General features: G+C 37.5%; 1 protein-coding gene across 1 annotated transcript in view; it reads left to right on the forward strand.

Annotated features, from left to right (window-relative positions):
* LOC111818563 (guanine nucleotide-binding protein G(q) subunit alpha) overlaps nucleotides 1-16,034 on the forward strand; it is a 329,132-nt gene that overhangs the window by 261,101 nt on the left and 51,997 nt on the right. The window contains exons 4-5 of the mRNA XM_023722989.1: nucleotides 6,120-6,248; nucleotides 8,907-9,036. Coding sequence (XP_023578757.1) covers nucleotides 6,120-6,248; nucleotides 8,907-9,036 — 259 coding nt within the window. The remainder of the gene's footprint in view (nucleotides 1-6,119; nucleotides 6,249-8,906; nucleotides 9,037-16,034) is intronic.

Below are 16,034 nucleotides of genomic sequence, written 5' to 3' on the forward strand. Positions count from 1 at the left end.
AAATTCTCATATGTCCTGAGTCTTAATTGACCTTGGAGGGCTAGGGCCAAAATGTTGACTTTCCTTGCAGCCCTCCTTTTCATCTAATTTTGGTCTGCAAACTTAGGTTGTTAACCATCCAGAAGACAAGTTTATTGTTATTACCATACAACTTAGGCTGTTAAGCTTAACCTCACTATCTGTTGTTCTTGGTTTAGATTTCAGTTTTCCTTCCAGTGAAAGGTAAAAGGTATTTCTTTTTAGATTTAAAAAGATTTTGTGGAATAAGCACTTCCCTGGCAAGTGCAAAGGTCTGAGTTCAATCCTGCCCCCACCCCAAAAAAAGAGATTTTATTAAAAAGATTTAAAAAAATAAGTTTTCACTACATGACAAATGGGAGCATAAGTTAAACTTGAAGGTAAACTCCAAAGCTGTTACTGACAAACTGTTACAAAGCTTTTCTGATTATTTTTAGTCAGTTGATGTTGTGGTTTATAGCTCTTTTCTGAATTTTATTTCTCTACAGCCAGAGATGATCCAGAAGTTAAATATGGAAAGAAGGTAGTAGTTATAGAATGTGAACTAAATTGCATGATTTCTTCATCTTTGGTGTATAACTCAGTTGTACTACAGAAGGATGTTTTGTGGATTACTGGCAAAGTTTAGAGATTATGCAAACAACAAAGAGTAAAATATTTAGGGCTGGGAGGTGGCTCAGTGGAATAAGTGCTTCCCTGGCAGGCGCAAGGGCCTGAGTTCAATCCCCGGTTCCGCAAAAAAAAAAAAAAAAAAAAAAGGAGTAGAGATTATGCAAACAAATACCCAGGAAATTACTGTATCCAAAATATAACAACCTTTATTCCATTCCTGATAAACTTCATTTCACTTTGTTTTTTTTTAAATTGTACTGGAAAATGAACCCAGTACTTACACTTGCCATGCAGGCGCAGTGCCACTGAACTATATCCCTAGCATTCTGCTTTTTATATAGCCCTTTTCCTTTCACAAGTAGGTAAATTTCATGTGTATACAATGAATCTTTATATCTTCAACATCTACCCTGGGGCCCATTGAGATAGCTCAGTAGAATAAGAGCTTGCCTGGCAAGTGCAGGGTCCTGAGTTCAATCCCCACTACTGAAAAAAAAAAAAAAAAAAAAAAAACTACCCTAATTCTGTCAAACATGTTGTTAAATTCCACATGACTCTGCATTTTGCTAGCAGTACAAAAGAGGTATCAAAATATTACTATCCAAGCCCCTCTTTGCCTTATTTTTCACAGAAAATCATCAAAATGTATTTCTTTCATTAAAGAGATGATATCAGAAATGTCTGTTTTGAAGTGCCACCTCTGCAGTTTGTACTGGATTAGAACTTGAAAGCCCAAAAGCCTGTCTCCAACAGGTATAAGATGAACACATAAATTCTATCCATTGGTAGCCAGCACCTAAAGACGACCAGGAAGTACATCTGCCTCCTAACTGAAGATAAGCCAGTGACACCTTTCCTTACTGTGTTGTCTTTAAATTTGTCAGAGGCATTTTAATTGAGACTTTAGTTTTTATGTAATAATGCAAACTAGTAATGACCCCATGGGTGAATACAAAAAGATGAATAGCTCATGACCTCCTATACTCCTATGTTTCCTCCCAAAGAATGAAACTTGCATTTGTAACTACTAGCAGGCCTTCCTGAGAACAGCTGTGAGAGGCATACTGTGCACCTGCTGTATGTGTCCTAGCCCTTCAGCCAAGAGTTCGTGATAAACCTATGAACAAAGCTGTTACGCAGCTTACCACTGAGTTTGAGAACCGCAACTGACCTGGCAAACTCATGTGGACAAATGTTGAATTCTTTTATTACTTGCTATAAGTTATTAATTGTTAAATGTGTCAGTGATTAATTGTTAAATGTGTCAATGCAATAAAAAGTTGTACCCTATAAAGGGATTGAAATAAGGTGAATTTAAACCAGTGAAAGGTCTTTCTAAATGTATTCTTAAAAATGGCTTGTCTTCTAGATAATTAAATCCCATGTACACCATGTCAACTTTCTCTCCCTGACATCAGCCACTTGTTACACAGACAGTGCCTTGGAAATGTACCTGGGCCTGTTGCCATAGCAACACCCTAAGAATGACCTCAACAACCACTCAGAACTATTCCCTCAAAACAAATTATGACTATAATTAACTCTGAATTTACCCTATAATATAAATTTGTTCAGACCTTGAAGTTTCTTTTTAAAAGGTTAAATGAATAATGCAGTAGAACCTTCACCCCAGGATTCTACTAGTTGTCCTTCAGAATATGAAATACTTTATATGGAAGGTATAGTTCAGACGTTTTTCTATTACCTTTTCTCAAAATGTGACAAACATTAACAAGTGAGGATCTGCTAATCTGACCATGCCAGAGAGCTCCATTTCTAAGTGAACAGAGCGGCATTTTTCCCTCCTGGCAAATGTGAAATATAGAAAGTGTTGCAGGTTCATCTTTTGAGTCCTGTGAGCCCGGGGTGGGGAAAGCAGGTGGAATCACTGGTTCTGCAAGCAGCTTCTTTGCACACCAGCTCTCACTCATTGGCAGTGAAAAAGTGATAGTCCTTGTGATAGTCCACCTCTGTGCTTTATCTGCTTCACAAATTGTATCTTCAGTCCTGGGTAGCCACCCAGAGCTTCCAATGGGAGAAAAGTAGTGTGTACATCTACTGTTTGGTTGAGGAATCTGCTTTTGGTTTCTTTTTCTTTGCCTTGTTTTGGGTTGTGCCCTACATGATGTGTGCTGGAAATAGCAGAATTGCTGTGGTTCCTTTCAGAAAACCTTTCTGCTAAACTAGATTAATTTTAACTTTTTACACCACATAAAGGGAGTTTTTCTCTTCATCATTCAACTGAGGCAAAGGAAAAAAGAAAGTTGACCAAGAACTATCACTTTCAAGTTAGAAGTATATGGAATATCTTTGAAGAACATTGAAATATGAACATTACAGTGAAATACATTGGTACCATGACAATGAGCAGTCCCTGCGACCCTGCAAAACTGCACATGCTCAGTGTTTTTATTCTGTGTGAACTGTACTGCCACTGAAAAGGAACTAAAAAGAATAAAAAGTATTCTTACAGTGTGAATGTTTTACGAAATTAGGTATCTGAGTAGGACCCTGGGTTCCTGGAGTTTTTTGAGAGTAGCATCTGAACCCTTGGATGTGGTTTTACATTTGCATGTGTAGCACTTGGGTTCCACCTTATCCAAATGTTTCTCAGAGAGCTCAGGGCATACCCATAGTTATCTTTGCTCCTGCTGTGCAATGTAACAGTTTCCCACCGTACATGCTTTTTTTCCCCAAAGATTTTGACTCCATGGCCTTACCTGAAGTGAATCTTGGCTACCTTCTTGCCTTTGTGATAGTAGAAATTCAATGCCGCCTTCCCTTTTGAGATAGGATCTTGCCTAGTGGCATGGGCTGGGATCAAACTGGTGGTCCTCCTGCACCACCATCACCACCACAGAATTACAGCACATGCCACCACACCCAGTGGCATGTGCTGGTGCTTTCAGTTCTTGTAGACACATGTCTGTTTTTTTAAATAAATAGCAGTGCGTGATCTGCTGGCTCATGTTCAGGAAGCAGAAAACCACGATTTCTCTTTACCTCACAGTAAGTGCCTTATATACGTGAATTAGCAATCCTTTGTTCTAACTTTTGTGTGTAGCAGTAAGTGAATAGAAGTGGACAGTGTATTTTTAGAGTCTGCTTGCCAGTGTAATTTTGAAGTTCTTTGCTCTACCTGAAGTAAGTTCTTTTGTATAATAGTTAAATTAATGGTGATTTTTATGGATTTCAGAATGTATGTTCGGGTTTTTTAGATGAAGGTACCAGAAAACTTAGTGGTATTAAGCAGCCAATTGACTCTAAATATGTGATGGGCTTAGTTTACCTAAAGAATGGGATATAGATCAACTCATAGAGTGTGAGCTTACTAACCTTATCAGACAGCTCCATGATCGTGCTAAATAATTGACTAAAATCTTACGTATAGTCATGTTTATGTATTTTCTCAGTTGATTCTAATTAGTCAGTAGAATGCTAACAGACAGCTAGTGAATCACTCATGTGATCTACATAAGGCTTCCACACTATGAATTATTTGCTTTGCACTGGGAATTTCTAGGCTGATAACATTTTTTTTTCTTAAAAGATTGATATATTACCAAAAAGGCAGTAACTATTTCTTAGTTCAAGTCATACTTGGTACCATTACTTTATGATTCCAGAATCTTATAAACTAACATCATGTTTCCCTTTAACACTGAAGTCTCAAATTTAAGATATGGAGTCACCACTAGTAAGAATGAAATTTAGTGCTACAACTAAAACACAGTATAGCAAATCCACCCATCCAACATATGTTCATTAAGTACTAGTTCCTTGGCACTAGGCAGAAATAAAAATGGCTAAGACAGAGCCCTTACCCTGGGCAGATGACATCACCTGAGTACAGTATCTGCATTATAGCTGCTTGTACTTTCTGTGCAGTAGCATCCCTGTTACATATCACAGGATTCACTGGTTTGTTTCTGATCACAAAGGAGCTGAAGGCTATATCTGACTCCTTCCATTTCTAATAATGGTTCCACTGTTTGCAAACCTTACTCACAAGTTAGTAACTTCGTGCACACAGTTTTGTGTTTTGAAACATGTCTCTGAAGAGGGCAGAGGAAAACATGTTTAAAAAATCAAAAAGATAACAGTTACAACAGTTGTTTTCACCTGGCTATCATCAGTTCTATCCAGTTACATGATTCTCAACATTGCAAATGATGCTTACTGTTGGAAAGCTTAAAAATTATATAGAAGATTTTGGAAATACAAAATTATACTGGTGTGGAGCACACAAGAAGCTTTCAGGGGTTGAAGTTGTCAAGTATAACAAGGCAGTTTCTTGACTGTGGTAGTGATTGCATGAACCTCTACATGTGATAACACAGCACTAAATACTCCAGATCTAGATGCATGCATATATTTGATGTATGCATATATACTCATGCATGCATGTGGGTGAACTCAAAATAAGGTCTATGATGTAGCTAATAATTTGATATTACTGTCAGTTACCTGGTTTTATAAGATATTATTAGAAAAAGATGGAGAAAGGTAGAGGGAAATTTTCTGTTTTTGTTACTTGTGAGTCTAAATTATTTCCAAATAAAAAGTGTAAGAGAATAGAAAATTATGATGACCAGAGATATTTAAAGTTAAGTTGTGAACCTCAGTGTTGAGAATATCTGACCTTATGTATTATTACTTTAGTAACTAGAAATTTTGTGGCTTCACATTAATCATGAATGACTTAGGCTTTGGGCAGAATTTAGGCCAGAGTACTCTGCTGTCTTCTCTTAGGGGAATAAGAAAATTCATTACAGGAAGAGACTTCCATGTGCTGCAAAGAAGAAACATCTGGGCCAGCCAAAGAGCTCAGCAGATTAAAGTGCCTGCAAACAGACACAGGGGCCAGGGGTTCGATCCCTGGGCCCACTGTGCCAGCCCTGCCCGTGGGGCACCCTGAGATAGCAATTGAAATTGGGCCAAGATGGCAATTGAGACTGTGTGGTGGCACACACCTACAATCCCAGCTCTTGGGAGGCTGTAAACAGGCGATTCACTACGAGTCCAGGCTAGTAGTGAGACCCTGAACACCCTGTAGACCCTTCTCTAAAATAAAAAAAAAGAAGAAACATCTTGTTCTTATATGTAACTTTGTTATCTGTTTACTTATACAAATTAAATTTGTATAAACAATTTAGAACTATTTGTTTTAAACTCCTGCTTTATCAACCACACCTGCTGAGTAGAGTATAGAAGATTATATAATTTGAATTTCTTAACCTTTTTCTCTCCCACCTTTTTTTTATGGGTTCTATAATAGGCAACAACTGAGAAATGTGGTGAATAAATCACCCAGAGAAAGATAACCTGCTTCTATGTAATGAAAGATTGGGTTTGTCATTGTTGCTCTAACTTCTCTACCTCTTTCTCATATTTTTTCTTCATTTCTCTTGCGATTCATTTTGCCCTTCCCTTTCCATGGATTTGGGTGATTATGGCACTGACATTCTCATTATGTCTTCCCTCCTTAGCTATCTGAATGACTTGGACCGTGTAGCTGATCCTTCCTATCTGCCTACGCAACAAGATGTGCTAAGAGTTCGAGTCCCCACTACAGGGATCATCGAATATCCATTTGACTTACAAAGTGTCATTTTCAGGTAGTAGTTGAATCTATGAGATTTTTTTCTGTTTTTATGCCTTGAGTACATTTGATGAACTCTGTAAATATTGAGATCAAGTGTAGGGTTTAAAACAACATAGCATTACTTGAGTTGTTGTCATTGGAAACAAATAAAATAATATACTCTGGAAAGAAACGCAGAAAGAGAATATACTCAGGGGCTTCTTGCCAATTTAACTTACCAAGCAATTAATGATATCTTTGTTGATGGTGAAGAAAAATCAGTTACTGAACTCTTGGGCATACCTGTGATCCCAGCACTCAGGAAGCTGAGGCAGGAGGATTGCTTTGAGTTCAAGGCCAACCTGGGACATAAAGTGAGCTCAAGGCTAGCCTGAGTTGTCCCACATACATCAGAAAATTAGTCATTTCAACATTGTTAGTGTTTCTTTAATCATGGAACTATAAGGACAATGGGTAATTTTCATAGTTATACAAGATATGATTTTATGACCCTATCATAATAGAAATTATGTTTTCAAAAGTTTGTGTGTTAATATTTTCTCCACATTACCTGGCACCAACACAAAATTTTTCAGTAGCAATAAAACTTAAGTTTCTTGACTTTTTTTCAAGATTCATGATTTTGAAAATGAATTAATTATCCTAGTCTAAATATAAGTAGCAAAATAGGATGAAAACATAATACCTCCTCTTTTGCTGCTATTGTTCTGTCTGGATAATACTTCCACAACAAAGTATTCTATTTTTTCTTAAAATGAGAAAAAGTAAAAATAGTGATATGCATTTATTTACTCTGTTATTACACAATCACTCCATTGTACTGTTAGAATACAAGTTACGTGGTGATTGAAGAAGTGAAGCTGGTGAGTCTGCCTTTGAGTTGAGCATCCGTACATGTCGGAGCTCCTCAGCAGAGCCACCCCCTGGACGTGATGTGTACAATAAATACCAGGTTATGAAGTGAGTTAGTTGTTCAGCAACTTTGCCAACTGTGTGCCTGAACAATCAACACACCATCATTTTGCCAAAGTACCATTTTTAAATCATCCTTTGCACTTGGTGGACAATCTGGCTGTTATACACTGATGTATATGATGAGTGGAATTCTGAAACTGTTTCTGAGCCTTAATTTTTTCATCTGTAAAATGGCTATAGAGTTGGCATATGGTATTACTTACATTTACAGATCTTAAATTTGAGACACCCAAGCTTCTTCCCTTTTTAAACCACATTATAGAATACTTTGTGAATCCATGTAGTATTTCATAGGGACTTTCACATTCAGTTGCTTCACAGTTAGTTCTGAACCAAGTTAGTATTGTATCTTACTTTTCCCACATTATGTGGACCAGCTTTTGAAGGACACATTTTGCCATTACAGTAAAAGCACTAGTGACTACAAGTGGGCTTTTCTCCAACATGAGAAGTGTCCTGTGGGGTCCAGTGTGATAGGACTGTGGAAGAGGGGTTCATGTAAATGGACAGTGTGTTGTACACATGAGGGCTTTAGAGAAGTTCTCTTTGAACCATTAATTTGCCCCACAGATTTCTCTTTCATGACTTTGAAACCTTTAGAAGCAATTACTAAAAGTTGCTGAAATTCTTAGTTTAGGCTTAATTCTATTAGGAAAACACTAGGAGCAACTACCATTTTCAGCAAAGGCCTAAAGAGGCCTACTCTGAACTTTTATAGCTAAACCTGTCATTTTGAGTGTTTTCCTGTGAACATGTACATTTCAATGAAAGGATGGATTCAACAATTGAAATATTGATTCTAGGCACTGTTAGAAAGTTTCATATATATGAAAGCATGCACCTTTATTAATGTCAGTGTTAATATCTGAGTGGTCACTGACTGAGCTCATGTGTTTAAAAAAAAAAAATGACAGCCTCTGTGTGGCATCTTGTGCTTTTTTTGAGACAGTTTTGCTATGTAGTTCAGGCCACCCTTAAATTCATGACCTTCCTCCTCCTTCAGCCTCCTGAGTACCAGGATTACAGGTGTGTGCCACCACACCAGGCTGTCTTGTAGCATCTTGTTATCTTATGCCACATTTCATTTTGAGCAGGCTAACAAGTTGGTTTGTGCCCAAGGCTCATTATACCAACTTAATTCGACATGGATGGGCCTGTCCTAAATTATTTCTGATACTAGGAGGGCAAAAAAAAGCTCAAAATATTTACTGTACTAATGAATGATAAGCAGAGTCATCTTTGCATTTAGTTGAAGCTGCTGAGATGTATAACATCTTACATCTTACATCTTAAAACATGGCCATTCCCTTTATCCTCAAGAAATATGAGGATCTTTATCCTGAGTTAAAGGAAAAATTTAGGATTTGTTATTATGATTTAACACAAATAAGACTCATTTTTGTTCTTGACTCTTCAGTGCTTAATGAAATGAAATTACTATCTTGCTTGGCCTAGATAAAGATTTTGTTTACAAAATTACAAATATATATATATATGGTAATTTGTAAATAATCACCAAAGTAATTTATTTCTCAGAATGTTTTAATTTTCTGTAGTAATAGAAAATTAGTAGATAGTCAAATACTGTGTGAGCTAACTTGGAAGTCCATTGCCTGTATAAGTAGTGCTGTATTTACATTGATATGTTAAAGTTTTTCTTTACATACTGTTAATATGAATATTGTTAACTTTGCAGAATGGTCGATGTAGGGGGCCAAAGATCAGAGAGAAGAAAATGGATACACTGCTTTGAAAATGTCACCTCAATCATGTTTCTAGTAGCGCTTAGTGAATACGATCAAGTTCTTGTGGAGTCGGACAATGAAGTAAGTGCTCCTCAGACAAGCATTTTATTATTGACTACAAATACATGACAAGAAGTAGAATATGAGGAGTGAGGGCTTTAATTTTGTCTCTACAGAGCAGGACTTCATTGCTTTTTGACAGTGAGTTTTAGGACTTTTAAGTAATCAAAGATAACCTTATGGGAATACATGGTGTACTTAGAGCAGTCAGCTTTCTGTCAGGTTCATGAGCAGCCCTGTATGCACAGAGCTAATTAAATCCTGTGGATTCTTTGAACACTGTTCAGAGGTTCTGAAAATGAAAATGCTGGAGAAGCCCCATGCTAGTCACCAGATTATTTCATATCTTACTTCCTAAAGGAAAGAATCAGGAGTGTGTCACTGTTTTGTTTTCGTTTGGTTTAAATCATTGTTTGTGTGATGGGTGGATCCCAAAGAGTACTGAGAACCTCTTTGAGCAAACGTGAATAACTGCAGCTGAACTGTAAATCCGTTTATTAGGGAGCCACAAAAGGTGTTGGTGACACAGCCTTTCTGCTCTTAGAGAACTCTACAGTCTGCTTTCTAGTTTTCTCTCTGCCAAGCAGAGAACAATTGAAGAAGTGTTCCTCATACGCCCGCCTGTCTGGAGAACTCAGTACTGCAGTTTCCTTCCTCTGCAAGGAGACTTCGCAGATATAAATGTGGGTTTTGTGGATGGTAGAGGCTTGATGATGAGTCAAAGTTGATTGTGGAGGATAATTAAGGGGTATAGAAAACTGCTGTTGAGCATGAGTTGAACATGCCCATGTCAGAATGGAGAAAGTAGCACTGATAATCCTGTTGGAGGCAAAATTGAATGCCTCCAACACTCACACTGAATGCCAATGAGTATTAAATACTTTTTTCATGGGATGGAACATACAAAGGAGGAAGTGTGTGTCTTTGGTAGTTGATTAAAATAAGATATGACATACTAAAATATGCTTAAACGCTGTACGTTTTTTGGATTCACAAATTCCTGGCTTTTTAGCCTTTAAAAAATGTTTTTATTTTTGTGAAGGTCTTAGTAGCTCCATTAAAATTCATATCCAGCTCTCTGTGGCGTTTATCTTATCCATAGGGATAGTGAAGTTCCTGTGAGCAGTATTACGTGTAGAGTTGATGGTGACCTATTTATGTGTTTCTGGGTCTTTCCTGGCTTCTCAGTATTTGAGTCAGTTGGACAGCTTCATTTTAAGAGTGAGGCTTCTTTATCAGCTATTTTCTTTGGTAGCTACAAAGCAAAATGCCTAAAAACATGTTAAAATACATTGCAGTCAGTTACATAATATAAAGCCATTGCTATCAGAATTTTAACTATGATGTCTATATTTTTTGTCTTTACATCTGTGCCCCTGTCTTCTTTCATAATCCTTGGGTGTAACGTTGTGAATATATTACATATTTTGGAAGCAGGTTTATTGTAACATTTCTGAAAGTACTTTGACAGCTTGCCTGCTATGACATCAGCATCATGGTATGTAAAACAATGTGAAAATGGTAAGAGTAACTTCATCTTACAGCCTTACAAAGGCCTTTGTCAGAAAATAAGTCATATGAGGGAAAGAAAGCCTCTGTTATGTAGGTAGGTTATCTTTTCTTTTTTCTTCGTGTGATGTGTATGCATGTATGCGTATGTTTCAACACTGATCCTTGGAGTTGCTTTATTGATAAAGGAGAGAGTAGAGATTTTAAATACCTTTAACAATTTATACCTATTGAAAATGTTCTAAAACCATTTGAGCTCCTTGGGAAGAAAGAAGATCAGTTTTGTTGGTACAGTATGTATTACAAAGACTAAGATTAAGGCCAGGGCAAGATTTTCTAGACCAGCTTCTTTCCCTTTTCTAGCATTTTCTAGAAGTTTGACATATACTCAGAGAACAAGTGAGAGGATCTGTTAGGCAGCTAAGTGCATGGAAGTAGGGTAAGGACTCTTCCCTTCTAGAAGAAATTGACATACCACCTCTCTTGACAAGCCGGAGAGCCTCTACCAGTAATTCAGAATCCTGTATTGCTCACTTGATTTTCAGCTCTCTTAAAATACAGTCCAAAATAGACATTTGCTTTGGCTACTTCTGTTTATACTAGGTTTTAAATTTGATATAGGAAATCATATCAAGACCTCCAGATATAGTATAAGGGTATATAACTCCTAACCTGTTAGATGTTTGATATGCCGTGTTTGTGTTCACTAAAATTGAAGAATGAATTTTAGGAGCAAAGGTTAGGAGTAGGAAATATTTATTGAGGGATAGAAAGCTCCTCCCAGAGCAGGACACATGGTGACACCTAGAAAGCAGTTACCTAAGGACACCTACTTCTTGGGGTAAGTTTTATAGAGCACACTCACATGGGTACAATGTGGGTTGCAATGATGATTGGCCAGTAAGATTACAAGTATAGCTGCTTGGGTAATATTTTTTTTTTAAACATTTATTTATTTATTTTGTGTGTGTGTGTGTGTGTGTGTGTGTGTGTGTGGCCAGCTCAGCCCACCAGGGGGAGGGGCTGGCTGGCATGTGGTGCTGGGGGATCAAACCGCGGTCCCTGTGCTTTGCCAAGCTTGTTCCAAGTAGGTGCTTTAGACCACTGAGCCATCTCTCCAGCCCCTGCTTGGGTAATATTGATCCACTGGGGAAGCAAGTTCTGTATCAAGTGTGCATGGAAAGAACAAAGAAGGATAGATAATAGATCAGGGCTCTGATGTCTAGCTAGACTTCATTAGACCAGGGATTAACACTAACCCTCGCAGAGTACATAGGGCTGGTCCTTCCATTGTTATCTAGAGGCCCGGCCCCTAACTTATGCATCTCTAGCCACAGTTGTAGTATTTCACCTTTTGTCCTGACTCTTGAAGACATAGCACTGACTGCCTATAATATTTCTACCATACTTAGCTGTCTGTAATGAAATGAAGTCATTTTGAAGTTATTCATTTGGAACTGAAGTCAAGTTTTTTAAAAAATGTGAAATGTATACTTTGTTCTGCCTAAAAACTCTGAGCATTTGAGAACTTTCTTCAGATAACTTTCAGCTGTGGGGTGATGGAACTGAATAAAAATTGAGAAGAAAAAAGTTCTAACTCTACAAGGAAGTATCTAAAGGAAATTTATAAGTAGTTAAAATAAGAATTTAGGTTAAGATAGTTGTTCTCTGATCACTAATAGGGTTGAGTTTCAACCTCTTATCAACTTATAATCAAATCAAGTTATGCCTGTGGTACAGTTGGCTTTACAGCCTGATAACAAGAATGGTCCTGAAAGATGGTGTGTTTTTATATTTAACCTATTTTCTCATTCTTTTTTTCATTCTCAGCCACTTGTCCTCATTTTCTAAGTTTCCTCATTATACATTTCTTCTTCATCTCTTCCTCCTTACTTTTCTTGAGCTAGAAGAAAAGTTTTGTTTTTTGCTGATTTGTTTGTTTTTGCCACACCAGCGGTTGAAACCAGGGTCTAGTACATGCTAGGCTAGCACTCTTATCAGTGAGCTACATCAATCCTTAGAAGAAATTTTCTGAACACAGTTTAATGGCACTTGGACTAGACCTGGACTTGGTGCTGCTAAGATTATTGAACAGTAAGTCATCTGTCATTTTTCCATGAAATTTTAAACTTTAAAAAATTGTGTGTGTGTATATATATTATAATATTATATATGTAATATATATTATATATATAATATATATACTAGAACAGGGCTTATACAAAGCAGACATCTGTATCTAACACCCTTGTCCAGAAATGGAACTTTGCCAGAACCATTTGATGGCTGCAAGTATCCCTCCTCCCCAACTCAACCTTTTTTGGGGGGTACTGGGAATTGAATTCACAACCTTATCCCCAACCCCCAGATAACCATTTTGATTACCAGGTTCATCACTTTACCCTTTATTTTGTAGTTGTAGTATTTAAATAAACATCTCTAAACACCATAATTTATTTTTAACTTGTGCTTAATTTTATATGAGAGAATTAGGTAAGGGGGTTTTTGAACTTAGACAATAGGTTACTTTAAAATTTTGTATGAAAAATGGTGAAGAGTATTTTCTACCTGGTATTTTGTTCATTATTATGTTTGTAAGGTCTATACATCCTATATAATTGTCTCAGTTACATTGCCATATATGGAGTGTGATAAAAATGCATAGATTTTAAAATAAATCAGAATTTATTACAGTAAAAGACACAGTGCCGTTAGTCCCCCCAATCCCCTGCAGGTACTCCTTGCCTCATACACATGTATCCCATCGTTCTTGCCACTATCTAAAGCAGTTGTGGAAACTCTTTCGTGAGTGTCTGGTTGAGTAGCCTTGATATCCTGAATTCATTGAAGTATTTACCTTTTTGACTTTGGGGACAAGCCAGAAGTTGCACGGTACCAGATTCTATGAATAAGATAAATGAATACAGGCAGTAGAGTTTTTGTGAGGCTGCTTTTCCATCGGATGGCACTTGTCTGTAGCATTCTCTGTGTTTCTAATCATACCTCTTAAAGACACAAGAGAACTTCGAAAAATGACTCTGAAAGTGACACTAATAATGGGTTAAGTATGTTCAAAGCAAGGAGGAGTGTCTTGCAGAGGATTAATGGCAATGTGCTTATTTGTTTTTTATTATAAAAAGAATTTTTATAATATGTAAAATTTCAGCATTCATTATCTGGATTACATCTTGTATTCTGTTACATAAAAATAACATAATTTGTTTACCCATTCTACTGCACATAAATTTTTGGTGTATTTTCACTCTGAGGCTGTTATAAATAATGTCATAAATACTGATATCCATTTCTCTTGGTGTACATGAGTCTATATTTCTGGTGGATACATCCCTAAGAGTAGAGTATATAAAGTATATCTCTGAATTTAATAGATAAGATAAAAATATTTTCTAAAGTGTATGTACTAATTTATGCTTCCTCCACAAGAAATATCTAAAAGTTCCTGTCATTTCCTATCTTTGCCAAACCTTGGTATTACTGGTTGCTGAGTTACTTGGGGATACCCTCACTCTTAGCTTGGAACCCTAGTACTAAGCAAAGTCAGTCTCACCTACTTCCAGAGCAGCAGAAAACCCCATGGAAAAGTGACCCGTATATGGACCTGGCCTGTCCAGAGCCACTTGTCTGCAGACCCCTGCCTCCTGCGCTTCCTGACACTTTCTGTAGCTGGTTCTCTAGAAGGGTTTTTTTTTTTTCTTTCTAATATATTTGGTACAGGGCCTCACTTCGCAGCTCAGATTCATAGTGATCCTCCTGTTTTCAGCCTCTGAGTACTGGGATTATAGGCACGTGCCACCACACCCAGTCTCAGAATTATCTTGATTAGTTTTGATTCTTACTCTTTCATGTGAGTTGTAAAATCAGCATACCAAATTCTAAAAATTAAATATGATTGTAATTTAAATAGCCATATAGGTCAATTTGAGGTTAATTTTATATTTTGCAATGTTGAGTTTTATCACACATTAATATGACATAGCTTACCATATGGAACATTAGTTGTCATTGTTACATACTCAATTATAAATATTCCACATATTACCTCTGCTCCACTTGTGCTCTGCCTATCCTTGCTAGCAGCCTGCAGAGCCCATGCCCAATGGGACACACCACCCAGCCAGAGAAATGAGGCAGTGGGCTTGTGCTCATGGAATTCACCAGTCTGACTTTGGTCTTCACCATCCAGAAGAGCTGGATTAGCAGAAAGGTGGAATGGCCTTTTGCCGATACTGCTAAGAACCAGCTAGGTGGCGTTGCCTTGCAGGGCTGGGGCAAGATTCTTCAGAAGGCTATAGATGCTTTGAATTAGTGTCCACTACATGGTACTGTGTCTCCCATAGGCAGGCATCATGCATCCAGGAATCGGAGCTAGGACTGGAGATGGTACCACTGACTTTCAGCCCCAGTGACCTACTAGCAAAATTTCTGCTCCCTGTTCCTGGGATCTTATGTCCTTCCTGCCTTCCAGAGAAGGCTGAAGGGTCTGCCTTGGTTCCCTGCAGACAACCATCCAAAATCAGTGGCAAAGACAAAGCTACTGAAAAAAAATAGGGCTTCTTCCAGGAGACAAATCTCTTAGTTGGTGTCACCGAAACACAGGATGGGTGTTCCATGCTCGGTAAATCCGTCATTCACACCCAGAATTGTGCTAAGCCAGGCTGTCAGGTGGCTCACAATCAACCAACACAAATATATTTCTCTTAAATATAATAAAATATATGAAAATAAAAATTACATATATTTTATTATATATATATATATTGTTTTCTGCCAACTTTGTATCATAAAATTATATGGTTTGATTTGCTCAGAAAAGTATACGGAAATGATTCCCTGGAAAGGAAAGAAAATGTCCTTTTTGTGTGTTTGGGAAAGCCAGAAAGCTCCCAAATGTAGGCCTTTTACCTGCTCAGTGACTGAGTGCTTCTTAAATCTCCCATTTTTGTTGTAAACTTGTGTATTTCTTCTTTAAATTCTACATGTTGTTTTCTGTTTTGAGACTTCATTATTCTGTGCAGTATGTTTGAAATTTTTGTATATTCCCGATTAATGAATTAAAGTAATATTTGTTTAGTTATTAGTTTAAATTTTCTTGTAAAAAGTCGCAGCTGCTTTATGCTAAAATAACACCATTATGAAAGAAGCAGACCGGAAGTGCTGGCTCCCTTACCGGGTGGGGGGGGAGCAATAAGAGGAGGCAGCTGGCAGCAGTGGCAGTGTGAGGACAACCTCTAGCAGATGGCGCCTCCAGGAGGTGATTTGAGCAAGTCCAGACCAGTCTTGCAAGCAGTGCATTTGAAAGCAAAGTGTGTAGGAGTAGAAAAGCCAGCTAGCGTGTTGGCATAAATTTATGTCATAAATGCATCTTTTTAAAATATATCAGTGGGGGGCCGGGGAGATAGCTTAGTGGAGTAAGTGCTTCCCTGGCAAGCGCAAGGGCCTGAGTTCAATCCCTGGTTCTGCAAATAAATAAATAAATAAATAAATAAATA

Source organism: Octodon degus, unplaced genomic scaffold (assembly GCF_000260255.1).
Source record: "Octodon degus isolate 3935 unplaced genomic scaffold, OctDeg1.0 scaffold00095, whole genome shotgun sequence".
NCBI classification, from domain to species: Eukaryota; Metazoa; Chordata; class Mammalia; order Rodentia; family Octodontidae; genus Octodon; species Octodon degus.